Genomic DNA, 24,444 nt, shown 5'->3' with positions numbered 1-24,444 from the left:
ATCCTCCGGGGCCACTCAACCGCCAGGGTCCCCTTTTCCCCAGACACGGGAGAGCCACGCACAGCTAGGCGTGGGGGTCTCCCTCCCGCGGCGACCCAACCGTAAATGCGGGAGGGGGCTACTGCGGCTACTGCCGGGCGATGGGGGCGCCACTTTCCCGACGCCGGGAACACGTTGCCAGAATAATCCTAAGTAGAATGCACACACAGGAAATAATTTTTCAGAACACAGGTACTATATATATACAGGGTGGTCCACCAACTATGATAGAAATTCATAGTAAAAAACGTAGGCCCCGGAGACACATGCGGTCAAGGGGATTTTTTTCTGCCAATAACTTTTGCCACATATTGGTAACATTTTTATTTCATTTCAATTGACATTTAGTTAATTTCTTGAATTGCAGTCCGAAATTTCCCCAGGCAACCTAACGTTTTTTTTTTTGCGGAAATGTGTTCCCCGTAGTCATTTTACTCAGTATAGCACATAATCCCACTCGTAATGCAACGGCAACTGCCGAAATAAATTCACCGAAAATCCGTGGAAATGAGCCCTTGGCTCCACCTCTTTTTTGACGGCTGATAGTTTGAGCGCAAAGCTGCGAAGAAAGGAAGTTACATTGACACGCCACATGAGGGGGGAAAGGGTTACAAGCCTTGTCCAGCACCTGCATCTCGAGAGAGACTTGGCTCCGCGCTTCTACGCATGCGCCTCCTTGGGCAGCGCTGTGGCTCCACCCACCACCTGCTCTTTCTTCCTCCGCCGGTCGGCAGAAGCAGACGAAGCTATGAAGCAGCGGGTGTGTGGTTCGTTTTCTTGTGGGATCTGTGTCTGCGTTCAACATGTTAAGAAAGCGAAAAGAGACGGGGGTACAGACACGGACGTCGTTCAAGTAGCAGCTAAGTTTATTCGGACAGCACCACCGGGGAAAGTCCGTTTCACGAAGGCGAGGCCGAGCTCAGACGGGGACAAGGTTACAGAACTCTGACTTACATTGTCAGCAGCACGTACACAAATACTCGGGTTATTGAGTGTGCTACTGACAACGTTAGCCAACCGTAGGTCTCCAACCTTGTCCCAGCCTTTGCGTGGTCTTTCCAGACTACCGTGGTAGATAAATGCAGTTACTAGTTCAACGACGAACGTCGAACGCCGAAAATCTGGAGTGTGTAGTCTTCTCCATTTCTTCTTTCCACTCTCTAAACTCTGTTCAAATATTTCTGAGTGTTACTGTTATGCTGGGCTGGGAGTATAAAGCAGTGATTTTCCCAGAAATTTGCTGCTGTGGGGTGCCGAACTTTCAGGGGGGAAGGGGGGGTATGCTTGGTGAAGGTCCCACGTAAGGAATTTTTCTTAGACATGGAAAGAATTGTGGCACAATGGTGACATCTCTGCACAACTTTCCCGTTTTGTATGTACATGTTATTACATTAGTTCACAGTAAATTAGAATACAGAGTCATTATGAACGGCATTTCCACATTAAGATGCATAATCACACGACTGACAAAGAAAAAAGACTAGCACCTTGTCTCACGAAGCTCAGTCAATACCTAGCACACAGATTGGACAAATGCATGGTACGATCATTTGTATGACTGTGGTCCTACAGCCCAAGTTTGACAGTACAGGATGTAATTTGCAGCGCTGGACTCTCTACCAGAACGTGTTGGTGGCATAGCTGGGTGGGGTCACGTGTGAAATTTCAGGAGGGGTGTTGCAAAAATGCAAGGAGGGTGTAAGGAAATCCCTTGTATGAAGCAAGTTGTTGAACTACTTAAGGCAGTGTCTTGACTGAAATAAGCTTTGAGATATGCTAGCTTTTCACAACAAGCTGCATGTCATCTAGTAACCATGACAATGACTGTAAAAAAAATGCCTGAGTTTTCTTCTTTTTTGTTGTACTAAAATGCCTGAGATTTCTTCTTTACTTTTGTCCATTGCAAGGAGCCCTCCAGATGTTTATCATCATCTTGTCATTTTTAAAGTGGGGGACATTGCCTCAGTAGCTGAAATAATCCATCGTTACAGCACCCGCTTCTGCCTCTTGATACTTACTTTCCATCGATGGAAACTCCCACATTTCATATTTTGCAGGGAAGCCGTGAGTAGTTTCATGGTGTGCCACCAAGTCTTCAAGATGTCGATGGTTGGTAAAGCAGTGACAGCAGGCGAAGTTACCCTTGTCGTTAAACTTTACTCCGTGAACGTTTAAGACGTGACGATTGAGGTTGAAGGTAGTGCTGCAACGGCGATCGCAATAAGGGCAGTCAGTCGTCTTCCCCATTTTGCAGGAGAAGAAACATGAACCCGAAGTTCGCGCGCTTTTGGAGAGTCGCAAGAAGCGAAGCGAACCGCACGCGGGTGTAGACGGGGGAGCGAGAGAGCGCTGGTGGGTGGGTGGAGCCACAGCGCTGCCCACGGAGGCGCATGCGTAGAAGCGCGGAGCCAAGTCTCTCTCGAGATGCAGGTTTACCCAGCCGCCGGCTCTAAAGCGAAACGCAATATTCGCAATTCGAAAATATTGTCGCCACCGGCGCGCGAGCTCGGAAGATCTCTGATTGGCTGCGCATTATATGTATAAATATTTGGATGGTCATTGGTCTCCAAGAACTGGCGTCAGTTTCCTTCGCGCTGATTGGACGAGAGTCATTTGATTGAGGCGCGTACCCAAACGGTCGGTCGAACGGAGGAGAAAGAAAAACGACAGAGGAGACATCGCGTCTGTCCGGCCACGCGTGTTCTCTCGGACTGCAACCGTCGTGCACGCAGACGCTAGGGGTAGTTTGAGGGTTTTGAATTCTTTAGATTTATATTGTGGCGAACTGCTAATGTGAGAACGGAATGGCACATCCCCCTGATCATCACAACAGCGGGAAGACGAACATGACATGGAATCCCTGCACCTACAAAGGACGCAGAAATCGTCAGAGAGGAAATCTGCACTCTTTCCGACGTACTGCAGGTGAACGGTAAGACAAGTTTGATTACTTTTTTGTGACCGAAGGAAGTAATGCAGGTTTATCACATTAAGTGTGTTACGTACAACATTTACGAGTCACTCGGTACATTAGCGGCGTTTCATTGTGCAGTGCATTGCCGTAACTTGTACGTTTCTGATATGCCGCTAATCAAATTATGTGTGGTTATGCTAGTTGCCCCTCATGCACGTCGCAACCGTTCATTCACTGTGATCTATGAACATTTGTGACAAGTGCGCTTTGGTGTTCAAATACGAAACCAAGATCGACTGCTTATCATAGCAGTGATTTTCGTGCAGAGTTACGGATCATCAATAGATTTTTTGTTTGTTTCGGTTCTCCCGCAGCCATGGGCAACAACGACGCACATAGCTCAGCATTGGCTTCTGAACTTCCCTTCGATGTCGAAGCACCTAAAGCTCCAGTGAAGCTTGTTACAAGACGTAAAAATATATGTACTGTAGCTTTTTCGAAGCAGTTCCCGAGGACAAATAAACTTGTTTTGTCATACACCATCGCTTTTTGATTGTCTGCTTTGGGACAGCATGATCGTTGCTCTACAGCTAGCGCTGAAGACAAACGGACGAGGCTGGGGGGTAGGGGGGGACGAGAGGAGAGACAAAAAACCCGAGGAGAGAAGGGGGAGGAGGTTGAGAAAGGAGGTCGGTCTGCGCGTGCGCACTGGGCCCCAGCTTTTTTTCCCGCGCTGCAGCTCGGGGACGCTGTGAGTGGCTCCTGGAGATCACGTGGGTTGGGCGCCCGCCATTTTCCCTGGACCATTGCGTAAACGGGAGCTTCGGGCGGATGCCTTACCCACGGAACGAACACGCGCGGTGAGTGCGGGAATCAGAGCTATCTTATCAAAAATGAGGTCATCCGACGGCTTGTAACCCTTTCCCCCCTTGTGTGGCGTGTCAATGTAACCTCCTTTCTTCGCAGCTTTGCGCTCAAACTACGAGCCGTCAAAAAAAGAAAAGAAAAAAAAGAGGCGGAGCCAAGGGCTCATTTCCAGGGATTTTCGGCGAATTTATTTCGGCAATTGCCACTGCATTACGAGTGGGATTATGTGCTATACTGAGTAAAATGACCACGGGGAACCTATTTCCGCAAAGAAAACGTTAGGTTGCCTTGGGAAATTTCGCATTTCAATTCAAGGAATTAACTTTCCGTCAATTGAAGTGAAAAAAAATTATACCAATATGTTGCAAAAGTTACTTGCAGAAAAAAATCCCTTGACTGCATGTCTCTCCGGGCCTACGTTTTTTACTATGAATTTCTATCATGGTTGGTGGACCATCCTGTATACAAGGTGTTTCAGAAAACGTGTCATTGAATTTTAATAAAAAAACGACGCCACCTAGAATCATACGGTCAACAGCATTTGTTCTTATTAGGTTATTGCCACCTCCTGATGTGAATGTCATGTATCGTAAGTTTAATTATGTAAATATTAAGTAAAGGTCACTTTTTTACCCCACCAATATGAAAAGCGTGCCGAATTCACTCAAATTCATGATAATTGACAGTGATATTCACGAGCTATCCCATCGGAAAAAATAGCCGAATATCATGCTTTTCGGAGCACCGGACCATAACGCGCGATGACTTTTTGAGCGCAATCGCTCTCAGTCCGACGAAAGGAGGTTCCAAAGCCAGCCCACAGAGTGATAGTCGAAAAAGTAACAGTTCCTAAAATTGGGAGTGGGAAAGCATCATCCCAGCGAAAGTCGGACGTGATGAGCCATGCTTGTGTTATCTCTTTCTGCGATGCCGGGGTGGGCTGGGTTTCCGACCTCCTTTTGTCGGACTGACGAAGATTGCGTTGAAAAATTCATCGTGCGCTATTGTGTGGGAGCTCCGTAGAGCTTGATGTTCGGCTATTTTTTCCGATGGGATAGCTCCTCAATATCCCTGTCAATTATCATTAATTTGAGTAAATTAGATACGCTCTTCACATTGGTGGGGTAAAAAAGTGACCCTCACTTGGCAAATTTCCAACTTATGCTCGCAAAAATTTACCTAATTAAATTTACGTTATACGACATTCACATTAGGAAGTGGCAAAAACCCAGTAAGAACAAATGTCATTGACCGCATGACTCCAGGTGGTGTAGTTTTTTAATTATAATTCAATGACACGTTTTCTGGGACACCCTGTATATGCAACCACAAAATGAGTATCTTAGAAGTGATCTGCTTTCCAGAGCTGTGTCTCTTACGGCATACAGCGCCATGACTCAAACGATGGCGGTACATAGACACATGAAGAAAGACATTCTCACAGTATTTTTCAGGAGCGTATTCAAATATGTTGAAAAAGGAAAAACGATAACAAGATGAAGGATGCAAAGGCTACATCTACTTCGTGGTGAAACTTGACATTACGTTATAAGCAGCGACAGGACAAGTTTGGAAGTTTCGCCGTAATGTTTTGCGTTTGTTGCCAGATATATTCTGGTGTGTCATTGACATCTTGTGCTTTGGGATTCACTTGTTCTGCAGAATGTTATATGCGTGCCGACATTTCTGTTCTCCAGCTTACACGATGTCAGCCTTCGAGCTGAACGATAACACTAAGTTAAAGAACGCCTTGGGAAGTTTACTTGTAACTTGTAAGGGACGGCAAACAAATAACCGTGTCCTGAAACCTGTCTCAATGGTTCTACTTTTCAACTCTTCTACAGTCTCTTCTCAATGCAAGTTCAATGAAGACACAGTGGCAAGCGTATGGTAGCTGCCGAAACTGCTTCTTAACGTCTTTCTGTTGAGCCTCTATTGGATAATATCTATTGACACTTCTCAATACATACACGTTGACCAATTTGGAATATGTGTCCCATAGAATTTCTATAGACCACCTACCGTGTTTCTTTATGCTCTTTTTGACATTTACCAAACGGGTTCCTATAGACTATCAATAATTTGTTTATTAAGGGGCACGGTGAGGGTGGGTCATCCTTGTAGTCCACTTCTACAACGCATAGGTGGGGTAACTCTGCCAATCATCCTGGCGGCTACTGTGGTACAGAGAGCATCCCAATGAAGGCTACTGAGGGATGCTGGTGTGTTTTCTGTGGTAGGTAGTTCTCCGCAACCGCCCTATTCACAGAGCGAGAGGAACTGCGCACCGCTTCCTCTCCTGTACCACCATCACCGCTTTCCCTTTCTTTCTGTTACTCCTCTCTCTTCCCCCTCCCCTGGATGCACCGAGTTGCCATCCGCGAGCATAGGCTGACCGCACCTTCCCCAAACATCATTCCCCACTCTCTACGACGCATACGTCACCAACTTCGTCTGCAGTGGCGTGTTCTACCTTGTCTACTTTGAGAGCCACTGTCTTGGTCGCTAGGATAGCTTTGTCATTTCTCGAGTAGACGGTGGCACTGGAACCTCAGGTGTCTATTCTCGTCGCATGAGAAACTCATTACATGCACGTGTCGAACCCGTGTCACGTCCCAGTCTGGTAATGGAATGCCATCATCGTAGCCACTAGGCCACGGGAGCTCTCACGGCGGTTTTGTAGCCGCGCTTGAACACATGATCTCCAGATCTCTAAGCAGCAGCCAATGAGTGCAGGGCTTACGCTGCGACGTACTCCGCCTCAAGAAAACTCGGAGGGTTCGCCATAAATCCTATCGCATTTAGGACGGGTATGCCACGATATCCACGCGTTCAACATCCACAATACCAATATCCGAAATTGCAACATAAAAGCTTTTTTCTGCTGCTTGTGAGAATGACCGTATTTCAAAATAAGATAAAACTGAGCAACGTGCAAGCTTCACGTGTTCTCGACGACCGTCGGAGTCGTTTTAGCAAATGAAATGCACATTTTGGTTTGCTTATATTTCTTTTCTATCAAAGATACATAGGATATACGTATGAGACAGCGGACCCAGTGGGAAATAATCTTATAAAGCATTTTAACATGCCCTGAAAGCATCCCGAATTTTAGCGACGGTTAGGCTTAACAGGTCGGACGCGCTGGAGCAACACAAAACGAAGGGACGTTGCATAGTTTATGGTCAGGCGAGACCTGTTGTGAGACCTGGTTAATCCAAGTTTGCTGACTATAGGTACTCACGCGTGTTCTAAGTGGTTCCGTCATTAGACTGTGTCGATTTGGAATTTTGAATCTGTGGAACCAAAAGAAGCTATCAATCGACAACCAGGCCCCCTCCCAGAATGCTACGCTCCTCTTCTACGTAAATACCCGGTGACGACCAGGACAGAGTCATTCTGATGATGGGACCCGAATGGGACCCGAAACGTTAACTGTATTTTGTTATGTTTGTTGAAAGCCGGTGCGGTTCAAACTAGTAAAGATGTCTACTCCCGGCAATTGGACTATATTCAGATCTGTGGAACCTTACGTGTGGGATTTCGAGATACCCCCGAGAAAAACATTGAGTTGAACATTGACACCGGACGCTACATAGGGGTGTTGCAAAAATCAGATCATTATTGGGAAATTGTCACTGGAAAGACAAGATAACAGATTCTGTAGCAGCAGGAGACAACTCCGGGATGGGTAATACATGGCCTAGAAGCCACGCTCGTTGAAGTACAGGATTCCAAAAGAAATGTAACGGTATAAGCGATAACATTTCCAATGGAATCATCCGTGGCTTCCACACAACAAGCCTCCAGAGAACCATCTAAGGAACCTGCCATTGGGCTTCATGCGCGTCGCCGAAGACCCATAGGCGCTAAAAAGGAGTCTCAACGTACTTCCGATCATTTACAGATATTACGTATTCGAAACGGTGTTTAATGTCCGCATAAAAAAAATTACGACGGAAATCGCTGCGCAGAAACTGTCGTAGGGTAGTTTCATTTTAAATCGAACAACGTGTGAAAGTCGTATTTTTTAATTCGCCTAGAAAAAATACATGTTAGATGACAGCTCAAACGACGCAAATCGCGCCACGTGCGACGCTCGTGCGTGGTGTAGTTTGCGCGTGGGAGAGGAGGAAAGTCTGAGGCTGCTTAAGCGCGCCTTCTTCTGGACCGACTTTGACGGGATCTAGCACCGCTGATTTTTTGCCTAGGAACTGGAGGTTTTTTTGTGAATTTAGGCTGCACCATAGACACTGTCGACAGCCACCCACAGAATTCTGAGGGCCACAGATTTTCTGTTAAAAAATGCCAAACTTGGCGTAAACGTTCAAAAAGGTCAAAATTTGTTAACAATATACTTCATGACGGAACGTCTGAGGACATCGAGCTTAGTGCCATTCGATAGGACGTTGAAAGAACTTTCGTGCTGTATAAAGTTCATTTTTCTCAGTCCAGCGCTTTCTGTGTTATTAGCTTGAGAATCGCAAATGGTAGGCCAAAATTGCAAATGTTGCATCTCAATTTTCTAAAAAATGCCATCTTCGATTTCCTTGATTATTTTTGAAAAGGTGGCGTCATGTCTCTACTTTAGACCCCAAGTGAGACAATCTTTTATTTTTACCTGAGAGACGCGCAGCGATTTTTTTGGTCAGGTATGGTCCACGAGACTGCAGCCTTGCACGCCCCATCCACGAGCACGCGACCTTCAACCTCTTCTTTGCTACAGGTCTCCCGCTGACGGAGTAATCAATGACCGCACTTCGTGAGCTTGTTGTAGTGTCCCCAGAGCATCACTTTACGTTTACCCAATGGTCTCCCAGTTCCGTCAGGCTCATTCAAACCGTGGGAGAGTACATGAGTTGCCTGTGCGCCCTTGACGAGAAGCCCCAGTCCGCGAACATACCGACAAAGTAGTGAGAAGAAACGAAGCGCTTTGTAAAGATCTTTATCCAGTGGTAACATCGTAGCTTTTGTTTCAGGTAGCCGCAAGTCCCCCAGGCAGTGTGAAATTCACATCCTTTTCATTGGTAAAGGAACGTTATGGAAGTTTCGAAAAACGTAAAATGTGCCCATTGCGAGACCCCTGCAGATGACGGCTGCCACCATTGGATTAGTATCATCCGAAAGCTTTACAGGACCTTTCACGTGATATAAAGTGACTGGGTTCAAGCGCATTTTTCGTCCGCCTAGTATCGCAAAACCATGAGTGGTACGCGAAAATTTTGCATGTTCGATCTTAATTATTTCTAAAACGCCAGAATATTTTTCAGGATTAATTTCACAGGGGCAGAATTATGCCTGTACTTTGCGCTGCTGGTAAGGTAGGTACCTTTTCTCTTTTTGATTGAGACGCTGGGCCACCTTTCTGTGGAGCGATTTTTCCACACAAAGGCGCTCCTCGTATGTTAGAGCGCGCTTTGCTTCGTAGTCTTTGCTTTGTAATTTATTGCCCAGATGTTGCATTCCGTACTTACTTTGCACTTATGGTACGTATGTTTATTTTTTCCTTTGGAGACGCAGGGCAATAGATTCGTGGGCGAGTTGAATTTGCTATTACGCCCTTTCATGGGAGTCGCACGCACGACGTGTGCGTATGCACGTGCGCATATTCACTATTCTCCCGCACATGTGCTTGAGGCAATGCACATACGCACGCTATGAGGCTGTCGTGCGAGTTAATATTAGGAATGCAGAATTACGGCCACAGGGGACAGAAAGTTACAACACGTGAGAATACAAATTTGTGGCCGCCTGGTTGCAGCCGTCTCTTAGCTTGGGCGCAATAAGTGATAGTTCCGAAGCTCTCCATGCTACCTTTAATTAGTTTTATGCCCCGTAGCGTTATTTGGGAACCACGACGAGTACCATATACAAAGCCCGTAAGACCGCTGTGATGACAGTATGTTGCTGCTCACAAGTATAACACGTTCGCCCCCCACGAGCTGTGTCAGTGCCACCGTGGAATCAAAATTTCCGACAGAACAACGCACAACTAAAATCCCTCGTTTCCAGTGGCCGTAGGTACCTTAAACCCTCGGTGTGGTCTTCAGTAATCCTTTTGGCATCCATGCGCTTGAACCCAGTCACTTTATATCATGTGAAAGGTCATATCTAAACCTATCAGATGATGCTAATCCAATGGTTGCATCCATCACCTGCAGGGGTCTCGCAATGGGCACATTTTACGTTTTGGGAAACTTTCACAACGTTCTTTTGCCAATGAAAAGGATGTGACTTTTACACTGCTTGGGGGACTGGTGGCAACCTGAAACAAAAGCTACGATGTTACCATTGGATAAAGATCTCTACGAAGCGCATCGTTTGTTCTCACTACTTCGGTATGTTCGAGGACTGGGGCTTCTCGTCAATGGCGCAGGCAACTCATGTACTCTCCCACAGTTTGAATGAGCCTGACGGAACTGGGAGACCATTGGGTAAATGCAAAGTGATGCTCTGGGGACACTACAACAAGCTCACGAAGTGCGGTCATTGATTACTCCGTCAACGGGAGACCTGTGGCTGTAGCAAAGAAGAGGTTGAAGGTCGCGTGCTCGTGGATGGGGCGTGCAAGGCTGCAGTCTCGTGGACCATGCCTGACCAAAAAACTCGCTGCGAGTCTCTCAGGTAAAAATAAAAGATTGTCTCACTTTGGGTCTAAAGTAGAGACATGACGCCACCTTTTCAAAAATAATCAAGAAAATCGAAGATGGCATTTTTGAGAAAATTGAGATGCAACATTGGCAATTTTCGCCTACCATGTGCGATTCTCAAGCTAATAACACAGAAAGCGCTGGACTGAGAAAAATGAACTTTATACAGCACGAAAGTTCTTTCAACGTCCTATCGAATGACACTAAGCTCGATGTCCTCAGACGTTCCGTCATGAAGCAAATTGGTAACAAAATTTGGCCTTTTTGAACGTTTATGCCAAGTTTGGCATCTTTTAACAGAAAATCTGTGGCCCTCAGAGTTCTGTGGGTGGCTGTCGACAGTGTCTATGGTGCAGCCTATGATCACAAAAAACCTCCAGTTCCTAGGCATAAAATCAGCGGTGCTAGAACCCGTCAAAGTTGGTCCAGAAGAAAGCGCGCTCAAGCAGCCTCAGACTTTCCTCCTCTTCCTCGCGGAAACTACCCCACGCACGAGCGTCGCACATGGTGCGATTTGCTTCGTTTGAGCTGTCATCTAACATATATTTTTTCTGTGCGAATTAAAAAATACGACTTTCATCCGTTGTTCGATTTAAAATGAAACTACCCCGTAGCAAATCGATACCATCTATATGAGTTAATAGACCTCTACCTGTTTGTAAACAAATGACGTCATAGTGTTCGACAGCGCCACGAATTTGGTAGAGTTGAACTACGTTCAAAGCCAGTTGCGAACAAGGTCGCGCCCGAAAGCCACGGTCTTGAGGGGGTTACGATGGTCTCTGAAAGGGACGCGACCTTCGGTCCTAGTTTTCTTTCAATAGGAGGCAGCGAACAAATGCCCATTCGTGGAACCCAGCTCTCCCCTTCCGATCTGTTTCGGTTTCAGTCTGCCTACCAACGTCATGATGACGTTTCTCGGGTAGAGGTTTATTGGGGAGACATTTGTCATTTCATTTCTGAGCGAATGAAACTGACGTTGCTTGGAAATTCATCATGAGAGGATTGAGAATATTTCTCAATGCCTTCCAATCTTTTATTAGGTTAAGTATTTAGCCAGAGACGATGCAAACGTCGTAACGATTGCGGAAGTGACTATTCCTGAGTATTTTCGTTTTCGTGGAGCATTACTGAAGCAGGAGTGGTATGAGAGCAAAGCAATGTAACCGTCATAATAACAACAACAACTTTATTTTTCAGATGATCAATGGGGTTTCACCGTCAGAGGCGATACTCTACCCCGTTGCTGATGGCGATGTGGGGAATGAAATAATGTCATAATAAACGATTCCAAGGCATTGGCTTTCTCATCTAGTTTGAGCTCCACTTGCAGCTGGCTTTAAATAATGTACACATGTAGCTTACGCAACTTGGGACGGACCTTTCGCCCGAAATGTGCGTCGAGCTCCCTTTCACACGCAAAGCTACGACAAATTTCCGGGTTTGTGCCAAGAAGCTTGAGCCTGTACGTTTCCATCGCTTCCTTGGCCTGGTCATGGACTCGGACCTGCGCTGGGCTTGCCACATTAAGCACCTTGAAACCAAATTGCAGCGATGGCTCCCTGCAATTCAACATCTTTCTGGCTCAGGATGGGGCTGTGATCAGCGCTCCCTTCTAGCAGTTCACACGGCTTTGATGAGAGCGACTGTGCTTTACAGTCTTCCAATCCTGCACAGGATTTCCACAACCTCATTGAATACCCTTTGGACACTGTTTGCTCGAAGGCTTCGTCGCTGTCTTGGACTTGCAAGAATGGTTGAAACACGGCAAGTCCTAGCTGGAGCCTGTGAACTGCCGGTTGAGGTTCTACGTGAACGTGAAATGGCTCGGCACTTCCTCCGTTTGCGTGCGCACATTCCCCGTCACCCGCTCCTCAGGAAAATTCAATACCGCCCTAAAAGCAACTTCTATCGTGTAGCGCAGAGGACAGACCAGAGCCTCACTTCACCGGCTTCGTAACTAAGGATGTAACACCACCAGAAGCCCCCTCGTCTCTGCCGGTACGACCCACCTTCGTAAGTCTTCGGAACCTTCTGGAATCAAGAGACCAGGTTCCCCCTCAAGCCCTTCCCATGTTTATGTTCTCGTTGACGAGGAGTTTTCTACGTCTGTAGGAGCATGTACAGATGGCGCATCCAGAAATGGCAAGTCCGCCTCGGCATTCGTCATGCCATCCGAACGTGCAGTGCAAGGACGACACCTATCGCATCTAACCTAATCAACAGCTGCGGAACTCTATATGCTATCATTTTCTTTCCGCAGCAGATATCGTTGATTTTACCCCGCGGGAATGGGCAGTCTTCACTGACTCAAAATCTGCACTGCGAGCTATTGAAAACTGTCATACGAGGCTCATCCGCACCTCTAGGTGACGGATCGGTTAATGGCTTGCCACATTGTGTACGAAGCAGGGCACCATGTGGCTTTTACAGCTCAGTGGCGTTACCGCTTGAGACAATCCAGACTGTCCCACATTCTGTCACTGCGGTGCTCTAGAAGGTCTAGAGCACATTCTTCATTGCCCACACTACCAACCTTCCCGAACCGCACTCTCCGGGTCTCTTAACCAACTGGACTATCGCGCCCTCTGTCCCAAAAAATGCTTGCTCCCTGGCCAAATCCAGTCCACCAACGCTGCGCCCTCATGTTTTGACATTTTTGCACACCACGCGACTTCGAACCGTATTGTGAAGGGGCCCATCGCCCCTGGCGATGAAACTCCCCATTTGTCATCTTAAAAATAAAGTTGTTAGTTTGAGAGCGCTATTTTTATTGGACGTCGTCTGACCTCCGAAGGGGCACAGGATTGCCTTTTCATGTTTAAAAGTCATGCTCCAATTTGCTTGGGTCAACGGGCTACGTATCAGGTGCTATACTTTGTGACTTCTATCTGTGCGTATCTGGACCTTTCTTTTGCTGCACATCCCCCTATCAGCCTCATGGCATTTATATTACTGCAACACACCCTCAGCGGAAAGGCAAGAATTGATAGCCTGGCTTCACGTGAATGATAGTAATTGATGGCGTTTACTGATACGATCTGGTTTTGAGTTGAAGGAGCAGTGACATGGCATTTAGGATTGCTCCTAACCCTGCTTATTTAGAGGAACTATCGCACCCGTATCGGTCAATTTCGAGACTATACTGCCGTTTTACTCCGCGTTCATCACTGATAATAACTCCGAAAATCCAACTCGTATTGGTTGCGTTGTTCCTGTGCAGTTTGTTGTAACACTTGGAAAGAGCAGACGACGCATATTGAGAGCATTCCGGAATTTCCTCCCTGGAAACGTCACCCAGACAAGGCCAATCAGTGAGCGCCCCTTTAGCGGGAACAAGACCACTCAGGGTGGGCTGGAGGGGCCTTGGTAGTCTTGGCAACCGACCGACAGGCCGGGGTGGGAGCAGGAATGCGAGGGGACGGCGTCTGCTGCTGGTCGCGTGTTGTTTCTGGTTAGCGTCCGACGTGTTCGTACAGCCAGGAGCGTAACACCGTGTTCCACGTCACAGCTCACACTACTACACTCTTAAACCCGTACCTTTTATTGTAACTTTTACAAACATGTAACGTCTATATAGACGTAGATTTCGAGATTTATTATAGGTTACACCACTGTAACGTATATTTAGAGGTTAAAAGCTACCGAAATCATGTCTTTACAGCCGCAACAGAAGTTACATCTCGGAAAAAACAAAAACAGCTTGTTGTAACCTATAAATGTACGCTTTACTCGGACACTGTAACTTCTAAGCAAAATTTCCAAGGACAATTTCTTTGTTAGGTTCTTGTCGTTTGTTTTTCTTCTGTTTTGCAGCATAATGCCGCGTTTCAGCCTCCCATTCGAGACGACAGTTGCGAATCTACGTGCATGCTTTTATTTTATATCTGTTTCAGCGTCATCTGCGTCGACTACATATTATCACTGCTGTATCAACACGGATTGTAAGTTTGCAGTCTGGCATACTGTTAGCATGTTTCTTTCTACAGGGTGGAACACCATTCCAATGCCGCAACCACCAAGATTTCCGCATTTCCGACAGTTTCGATTTCACTGCGTAGCCGAGCCTGGTCAGCCACACTGAGAGCGGTTTCCTTGAAACTCCGAATGCTCAACATGCGTCCGTTGACAGGTGCAATCTGTTTTCATCAGTGATTTTGCTCGTCAATGTTCCTCGCGTTCATCATAGTGCCGTCAGGAACAGCGGGAATGCGAGATGTCGCTACCAAACAAGGATATTTTCGGTGTTCTGAGGGGAAGGTGTAGTGAGTGCGAAGATTGCAAAGAATACATAACCGAAAACGAACATCATCCACTGCAGCTCTAGTTCACACAGCTTCATACACTGGGTAAGTGTACATTTTATGCTATGTACGTGCATTATTTTGATAGCAAGAGCTGTTAGCGCGTGTTTGTTGTGATTATCGCAAGCGTTCTGCGGTCCTGCATATGAACGCCACTTACGCTTGCTACTTTTCAGCTCTTACTTGGTCGCCAAGTCAATACACCGGCGTGCATTTTGCGAGCTGCGGATATATTCATCGATATCTATAATTCGCAGCTTCCTACTTGTTATATTCTTACGATGTTCTAAGACTCAGTCGCGGAACGAACGCCTTCCCGCATTTATGATGTTGTCTCAGCGTACCTGTGCTTTCTACGGATGTAATTCAGCAAATAAACATTATTTCGTCCACGTTGCTGCTAAAGGTGGATGGAAGCTCTGCATTGTTCCAAATAGAGGTACACACCGCAACAAGTTTTACCATATCGATGACGATAATTAGGGGTTTCATGGCGCAGCGACAACGAGTTTTATCTTATTGCTAGCCTCCGATTTAATGTATGTAACGGTCAGATCACATTTCCTCAGTTGTCTCGCGACGTAAACACCCAATTATTATTATTAGATCACATTTCGTACGTACTTGCTGCTGCTACTTATCATGTTTGCAGATGGAGCAGAATTAGATGCTGTAAAGAGGCCGCGTCTTGTGATTCATGCGCCACACGACACATTGATAGAGAAAAGTATGTGATCTTTAGTTATTTCTTTCCTTTTGGCATTTGTGGTGGCGCGTCCCTGCTTGAAAGGTGTTCCATAAAACGCTATGTAGTGCTAGATGTTATTTATTGGCTACCTGCTTATTTTCTTCATCCCAGGAAGTCCTTCGGGCAGAGGCTGGGGAGGGCTCATCAGAAAGCAGTATATGAAGAAATAACGTATTGAATTGTTCCGTAAATGTTGCTCTCGATGCCCAAACTTTTGTTCCCAGGATCCCACATGCACGTTCACATGCCGTCACCAGCGCAATGGAGTACTTCACAAACTTGTCCCAGAGCGCCTCCCACGCTGCAGTGTCACCTGCGTTACTCTACACTCATGTTTCCCAAGGTTGTGTGCGTTTTATGTAATGCTGTATCGCCTTTTGCAACGCAAAGGTGGAATAAATATTTTTTGCTCCGTTTCGTTGTGTATGTTCCGCTTAGCAAAAATAGTTCAATTGGTTTCACTCGCTGGCTTCCTCGCACTTTTATGCATTGCTTCTCACTTAAACGATAGTTTTTTTTTTTTCACATATTTTTGGTAAAGCGACCATCGCATCTCCTCACATCAGAATCGCTCTTGTGCACAATGTGTCAGCATGTAGCCTTTCAAGTGTTCGTAACATCAGGCGTGATACAAGACCTCTAAATAGACTTCTGTTTTTGTAATATACATATGTGCAAGATCTCCTTTTCTGTCGATGCATTCTGGTACCTTGGTGTGTTCTGTAAATGTCTGTCGATGTCCGCACAATGTACAGGGTGTTTGTTTTTATTCGCATCAGAGCAGCGCTCATTTGGCAGTTGGGTTATGTTAATTTTCGCAAATTAACCAATCCGTAGTTACAAACATTTCCTGACGCATGTGTTTGTAACTACAGATCGATAAATTAGCAAAAATTCACATAACCCATCTGCCAAATGAGCGCTACACTGTTGCGAATAAAAATGAACATCCTGTATAAAAAGCCGCACGTTGGCGTAACCTTTACGAGCAGGTGATGGATTGAAGGCCGTAACCCCTAATTAGTGGGTTTACTTGTAACTTTTATAAAAGGTACTGCTCAGAGGGTACTTGGTAACTCCTAAAATAGAGGGTAAAATATTGCGATTTTTTACCCTTTACTAGAGGGTACAGAGTTAAGAGTGTAAGCGAAAGTCGGCCCGTATTTACCGAGGACTTTTCACTTAGTACGCATGCGAACGCAAAGCAGACGACCTCGGAGACAATCGCCTGCGCTGCGCTCCCATTCGTGGGCCTGGCTTACGTCGTCATGGTGTTAGCTGCAGAGGGAGTCCGGATCTTTAAACTAGTTTATTTAATATGTAGGCTGTTTTTTTGGAAGAGGAACTTGGCCAAATTGACCATGAAGTGATGACGAACATTGCGGTATTGGTCCCATACATACGTTCCCGGATGCGATAGTCCCTTTAAGAAAGCGCTCAGCCTGCAATGAGGAGCGACCATACAAAATATTTTTGCCGAGCATTCTCTGAGCTCTGCAAAATTCAATTCACAAAAATGCCCTGAAAAGGAAAAACGGCGACGGCGAACTGGTGCATATTAACGAGAACCGAACCAGAAAGAGAAAAAAATGACACACAACAAGAGCTCAGTGAGTTTTAACAAATTGCTGTCAGCAATATGTAACAACCTGTCCGGTCTTTGTTACAATGTTTTGCTTCTAAATTTTGTGACAAAAAAAGCTGCTTTTTTTTCTGTAATACTGCTTCCTTATGCACCTGACTTGCGCAACATGGGATGGTCGAAAGCAGGCCGAGCACCGTGCAGCACACCAACCGAGAAGGTGTGCCGGGCGCGACTATTCAAATATATTCGTTTGATTCACTAGGCAACGGCGTTCACAGCGTTTTTGTCTCTTGCGCATTGATGACGACAGTTACTCTCAGCTATGGATGATCCTCACAGGGAACCATCAACTTACCCTTGACGTCATCCTACAGGTCCAAGCGTTGATGGTCGCTAACGCAGACTTGCGATCCAGGAAGTTGGTGAGTACGACATCCGCACCGTAATACTTCTCCAGATCGTCTCTGTAGACTTGGTTCACTCCAAAGTCCCTCTGAACAAATACGCCACCCTCGACAATCAGCGTGGGACTCAGTTTGGATAGACGTACTAAAGTGTGCGCCATTACGTAGCGAACGTCAGCGTCGCGTAAGAGGTCCCAATGCAATGCAGCTAGGATGTCGTCAATAGTAGCACCGACGGCTCCTTCAAGAACGATGGCGAAGGACAATGCAACGGCCAGAGGAGAAAACAGCGAGCTCCCGTTTGCTGGTGCAGCTTCATGCTGCGATATGCGCATGGTAAGCGAAAGAGCTCCCTGATAAAGCGCATCGCGAGCTGCAGGAGTGAAGACAGGCTGCCTGCCGACTGCTGACGCTCCCAGAAAAAGAAGGCACAAGGAACATAAGCGAGCGGTCATCACCAACGATGATGATCACTTGTATAAACATTGATGACCATGGCGTTGGGATGACTCAAATCGATTATGCAGGCTCCGTAGCAAAATTCACTCCACTACTTAGTGACTCCACTTCACGAATGGTGCACGTACGCAGTGATCGTCGCTGGCTGTAAGGTATTCTACTCTTCAGATCACTGTTTAAGACACTGTGCCATACCTATCTGTATTCCACGAATTCATTCCGTTGCACATGAATGACATTATGTGACTTGAATGTAGTGCCAGTTACATCTCAAAGATGGCTCTCTTTGAGCCGCTCTCCCCGCTTTCGCAGCTCTATGTAACTTGGTGTCTGCAATATACTGTAGCGACGACGACGACGACCGGAGGCGTACACGCGCATCATATCCGTCCATTAAATGGTTGTAGTGGCTCACGGCCTTCTTTTGACAGGAAGAAGAAGAAGAAGATTACCACCATGATGCTAGATACAGAAGGCCTGCTTAATGCCACCTCTCCCTCCTTCGCTACGTGGACACTTATAGTCAGAATAGGCCATTTGCAAAAGTTCCAGGGACCAGCGCGCGCCCTGGGAGGGCATGCCGGGAAATGCTGTGCAAAACGACAGCGACGGTACATACAACGACGACGACGACGATTGGAGACGATAGCAAATCGCTGTCGTTTTGCACAGCATTTTCCGGCACGCCCTGACAGGGCGCGTGCTGCTCCCTGAAACTTTTGCAAATGGCCTACTCGTCTACGGTAACATCTCATTACGGCCCGAGTCTCATTACGGCCGAAGTCTCATTACGGCCGAAAGTCTCATTACGGCCGAAAATCCTTTAATCCCCAAGTGTCTCGTTACGGCCAAAGTCTCAGTACGGCCGAAGGTAGTCTCATTACGGCCGAAGATGTCTCATAACGGCCAAAAAGAAAAAAGAAGCATCCACCATAGTAGCTCTGTATATACTGTGTTTTATGCTTCCCAAAATGTGTCCGAGGCGGTGTGCCCCCACGGCTTGTGTCACACACAATGGTTCATGCACACAATATTGCGACAGTGTTTCATGCATCCCTCGTGAAAAATGTTTTTATTGTCATATGTGTCACACGATATTTGTATGTGTTACGCCATTTTCTCTCAGTATTCAAGCAACATCCTACTCGTTGGTTCTGTGAGCAAACTGTGTGTGTGTGTGTTCTGAAAAGTACTCCACAAGGGAGCCCACTGGGAGCTCCAGGAGTCACATGACCTATGACCATGATCTTCTCCCCCACTAGCTGCCTTCTACAATTTACGTCCACCTGAAATTTACAAAAAAGTACATAAGCCACTGAACAAAATGACATATGCTCTTGTTTGATGATGACTATAAGACATATGCTGTCAAGCAGACTTTTTTTTTCATATATTCGAAACATATTCAAGAATTATGGACAACAATGACAATTACGTCATAATAATGCAGCTGCATAGCCAGGAAACTATTTCAGGAGGTGTTTTATGAGGCTTGACATGGGGTGGAGGAGTCCCCCTCGTCAGTGCTTTATCCAGACCCCCCTAACTTTTGTGCCTGTGCACCCCCTACAAGGGGTGCCCTTGCGATTTCAGCTTCAGATATGTCTGTAATGATATGTTAAGCTGTAATGACGTAACTATTCCAACAATTTTTTCCAACACCCTTCTCGTGCTTGGGATTCTGGATAAACCACAACCCCTTGTTCATTTTCGTGGGGCACTACATTAGAGCTTATGCCACTGCACTGATGTCACAATGTTAAAAGTGTGTGTCACTCTGGGCATTCGGAATTCCTCTAAGCTACAATATGTAAATTCAGAATATCCGAAGGGTAAACATCAGATGTTACCTGCAGGCTTCATGCTGAAACGCGTGTACGCAAAACACTTCCGCCGTGGTGGGCGACGCCGTTAGTGTAATCATACACGCAAGACAATTGCGGGCACATGGAGTAGTGGCAGCAACCTGAAAACGATACATTTTCTTGTTACATATGAGTAATCAAAAATATACATTCCCACATGTTTCGTTTTGTCGTTTGTAGGAAGCGCTAGTAAGGGAACAGCACTTGGTTGGTCACATGCAAGCCACAATGCGAGAGGTGCCGATATTTCGATTACGCGATCAAAAATTAAAAGTCTAGAACCATGCACACTTCCCCTTGCAACTACTTCCCCAGCATCGTGAGACATGACACCCATGACATGACACCATGTATTCACGTATAGTGTAATGATATGCAGGAATGAAAAAGATGCCAACATACCTGTAATCCAGTGTCCCATAAGTATGATTCGATTTTTTGGCAGCTACCATGAAGAGCAAATACACGATTCACAAGTTTCGTTTCGCCATTTTTATTGTTGATTTCGCAAGCGTCGAGCAATCCCACGTGACCTCCTTTGGATCAGTGAAAAGTGAAAATTACTCGCGTCATGAACATATATGTTCATCTCAGCGCAAATCACGTTTTGCATGCTATAGAAGGAGGGGGGATCAATACTCTTCCTTTCGTGTTTTGATATCTTGTTGTTTTGCTACTCTCACTTCGGAGTTCGGATGGTGTCTAGCAACGTTGGGTACCTCGTTTCTTGTGTGTGTGAGCGAGTGGTTGCTGTTTACGATGTGTTCATATATCGCTTTGTAGTGCTGTAATGTGCAAATTAGCGGACTTTATAGCGGCTCTCTATTTTCCGTCGTTGTCTTTCGAGCAGCGCCTGTTGTTCCGGTAAAAATCGAGTTGAATGAATCGCCACAGCCCCAACGTATATCGCGCAGTGTTGACCAAGACCAAGTCAAGCAGGAATTCTGGTGAGTAATGCTTTCGTAGATTGCCTGTCTTAGTAGTGTGCTGTCCTCACATAGTTGGATTCTCATAAGAGTAATTTAAATTAATCAAAACAGCTGAAGTGCCTGTAATAGATGTAACTCGGTATCCGTTCGTAGGTTTGCGCCGTTTCTAGTTGGTTGCGCGTTTAGGAACAACAAATTTATTCGAAGACGATAAGATACCGATAATGCATCACCGTACAGCAGCATTTACTCGTATCATTGTGAGCCATATTTCATTTGTTAAAATTTGTCGTCGTATTTCTTCAAAAATAAAAGCGCAAGTCGGCGTACTTGAATTGATCTCCAAGAACTGCTTACGTCGAACGTCTGCAAATGTTGTACTTATGTGCCTTCGCGCACCATAGTAGACACAAAGCATATCTGATTAGAATAAATACTTCAAGAGGAAGTCATTCAAATACACTGTTATTTATAGCTGGTTTTCCATTCCAGGCATGGTATGTGGCTGCACGAAAGGTTCCGAAAAAGAAAAACAACAACATGGCTAATAGGATGTTGCTGCCCAGGGAGTCCTGGCGAAGAGGTGAGCTGTTAAGATCATCATAAGGTTCTGTTGTGAAGTGAGAAATTTTGTAGTAGTGCACGAATGTTAATTCGTGCACTACTTTTATAAAAAAGAAACCAGAAATGGAAAGTTATGCATGCATCATTTCATGAATTGTAATGTATTACTATTTGATATTCACATGTTTCCATTAAGGGAATGAACTACTGAACCTACATTCATATCATGGTCATGCTCTGTGTTTACCTGGAAGTCACATTTTTAAGGCTTGTCATTCTTTTGTCTAAAGGAATATTTATGTTAACCTTGTATGAAATAGCAGACACGTATCAACACGTGTGCAGCTTGTGCACATTAAAACGAGCCATGTAGAGACAAATGCTTGTTGTTGTTGTTTTTTTAATATTCTAGCCTATTCATGGTTGCTCATCGCTTCTTGCAGGTTTACTCATTCCAGAAGCAAGAACTCTATCATTGTAAGGCGAATGGAAATAAACTGACATCGACTGAGATAGGTGCTCTGTCATGGCCAATGACTGTAGGATGGCTCCAAAAGCGCCAATATTCATCTAGCTCTCTACAAGTAGCTAACTCCACATAGTAGCCTGCTTCACAGCCTACACTACCTTGTGGGAGTACACATTACACAATATGTTGCATTGTGCTGTGGTATGATAACATACCGTTCGTCTCGCAATATGTGTATATAAATATGATAAGGGCCCTAAGGGCACAGTGCATGGCTTATACCCTGCTGAATATATATCCATACCTGGCTGCGACATTGCATATCAATGCAGGTTACAATACACATTGACATTTGACCGTTATGAAACATCTTCGGCCGTAATGAGACTGCCTTCGGCCGTATTGAGACTTTGGCCGTTATGAGACACTTGGGGATTAAAGGATTATTGGCCGTATTGAGACTTTCGGCCGTATTGAGACATCGGCCGTAATGAGACTTCGGCCGTAATGAGATACAATCCTCGTCTACTACCGCGAGTCGCCGTTCTGTGAGTTCAGGAACTCGGAAATGATTGCAGCTCACGTCGCGAATTTGAGCCTGTAGACAAAAAGTGCAATATGTTTTGCAGAAAAGACGTCTTAAAAGAAAAGATAGGACCCTTTTGCGCGTTATTTTGTTTTCATATTATCCTTCCCGAGGATGTTCCCTACTCGCAGACGATAATGCTTAGCTGGGCATCCTGCTATTTCTGGCAATACGAACAAATTTCTGGCAATACGGGAATAAATTATGCCAGACTGTTGTTATGTCCCCAATTGCAATAGTAACAACGCTTCGGTAAAAAAGTTCGTGTCTTTTCCATACCATGCACGCGACAAGGAACGCAGGAAGCAGTGGCTCCGCGCCATTGGAAAATAAGGTTGCGTACCACCACCCAATGCAAAGGTGCCAAAACATTAACCACAACATTAGTTAAACCGTTAGTTGAACATTTAGTGACACGAAGTCCAGTTTAGTGATCAAAAAGCTTACTGCGCATATAAACTCCAAACGGCTGCACATAATCTAGTGCAAGGCAGCTTTACGACTACATTAAGTCAATATACACATCCCTTTTTCCAAAAGCAGCCCTGGGAAATGTCCATAGCCACCAGCAGGTTTCTGTCCCTTGCAGAGTCCCACTTGTTCGGAGCAACAAATGGGAACCTCCGCGAGCATCCGCTGGCACATTTTTCGCATTCTCGGGTTCTCGCTGGTGAGTTTGAACATAACTGTCACTAAAACTGTGGAATTCCAGACACTTTTGGAACTGTGGAAGACGCACGTGACGGTTTTTCTGCAGATATCCGCGATTTTATTTGCTCGCCGAACACGCGGAAAAGTTCCCGGCGAACGGTTTTCGGCGCTTTTCGGTAAATACAAAAAAAAAAACAAAAAAACGAGGAGCCCTATAATTATAACTAAACAACTGAATAAATTTTAAATAACAAGTATTAAATGAAATATAGTAAATATAAGTGATAAATAAGTATTAATTATAGTAAATATAAGTAATAAATAAATTAACAGAAGCGTATACGAAGAGGGGAGTCAAGTCCTGTAGATCACATAAACAAAATACAGAAACCGACACTGAAGATTTTTGTTTAAGTTTAATTTGTACAAGCTTTCGCGCTTCCTCAGGTACAAAGTGAAGTGGTGACACACATAAGTATATATAGTATAGACATATACACGACTAAACATACTGCTGTACAAAGAAAGGGAAGGGAAGGGGAAGGAGATATGGTGCCACATGTCTGTGTACAATGAATAGCTGGGCAGACGGATTTACCTCTAACGGAGACCTCTAACCGTTTAAGAACAGTAAAAGGTGTTATTGTGAACAAAAAGGCTCGCCAACCCAGTTTCGCGGAAGGGGAGTCAGGAGTATGGGAAACGAGTGGCCCAGAATGGACAAAGGGGAAGGTTACGGATTATCTAACGGAGTGCCAGACGATGACTGAAGCGAAGATTCAAGAATTGTGCACAAATAAATATAGATATATAGCTATTAAATTTACATAAGCGGATATAACGAGCCAGGACTAAGATTCAGACCATTTGGTGTGAGACACTTGAACTGCGAAATTAAGTAGGACTCTCTATTCTTACGTTTGATGTCGGTGCGGAACCCAGATTCTAACAATATAATTTTCAAATCAGTTTCAAAATCGTGATTAGGTTGATTGAAATGAATGGCGACAGGAGTTTGGCGGGCATTTAGGATATCAAATTTGTCGCCGTAAAATCTTTTTCTCATTGTGTTGGAGGTTTCACCGATGTATTGTGAATTGCACTTGCAGCAGAATATCAAGTAACAAATATTGGGTGAATTACAGTGGAGTGAATGACGAATTTTCAAACAGAAGTCACCCAAAGTGCTACGGGCAATGGTGGACGGCGCGATAAATTTACAGGTCTGGCACCGTGCACTACCACAGGGATAACAACCCGGCGAGCGCTTCATGATGCATGATGACGTGAGGATGTCGCGCAAATTTTTGGATCTACGGAATGCTACTAATGGGGGAGTCGGAAAAACTTCCTTTAATTGCTCGTCAGCATGTAATATATTGAGGTGGCGTCTAGGAATGGAATTGGTAT

At 45.4% G+C, this 24,444-nt stretch overlaps 1 protein-coding gene and 1 long non-coding RNA gene across 2 annotated transcripts in view; both read right to left on the bottom strand.

The window, feature by feature from the left end:
* The window catches only part of LOC135397982 (serpin H1-like), a 70,822-nt gene extending 52,843 nt beyond the window's left edge, over positions 1-17,979 (bottom strand). The window contains exon 1 of the mRNA XM_064629447.1: positions 17,463-17,979. Within this exon, the coding sequence (XP_064485517.1) occupies positions 17,463-17,966 (504 nt within the window). The 5' untranslated portion in view covers positions 17,967-17,979. The remainder of the gene's footprint in view (positions 1-17,462) is intronic.
* Positions 17,980-19,023: 1,044 nt separating this feature from the next.
* On the bottom strand, positions 19,024-20,174 carry LOC135397980 (uncharacterized). Its single transcript, XR_010423927.1, has 2 exons — positions 19,821-20,174; positions 19,024-19,256 (listed from the first exon to the last, which is right to left on the bottom strand). It is a non-coding gene; the product is annotated as an uncharacterized LOC135397980 (long non-coding RNA).
* Positions 20,175-24,444: the final 4,270 nt, after the last annotated feature.

This window comes from Ornithodoros turicata, chromosome 6, assembly GCF_037126465.1.
Source record: "Ornithodoros turicata isolate Travis chromosome 6, ASM3712646v1, whole genome shotgun sequence".
In the NCBI taxonomy this organism is placed as follows: Eukaryota; Metazoa; Arthropoda; class Arachnida; order Ixodida; family Argasidae; genus Ornithodoros; species Ornithodoros turicata.
Note: the sequence above shows the minus strand (reverse complement) of the source record. Positions and strands in the feature narration are given on the sequence as shown.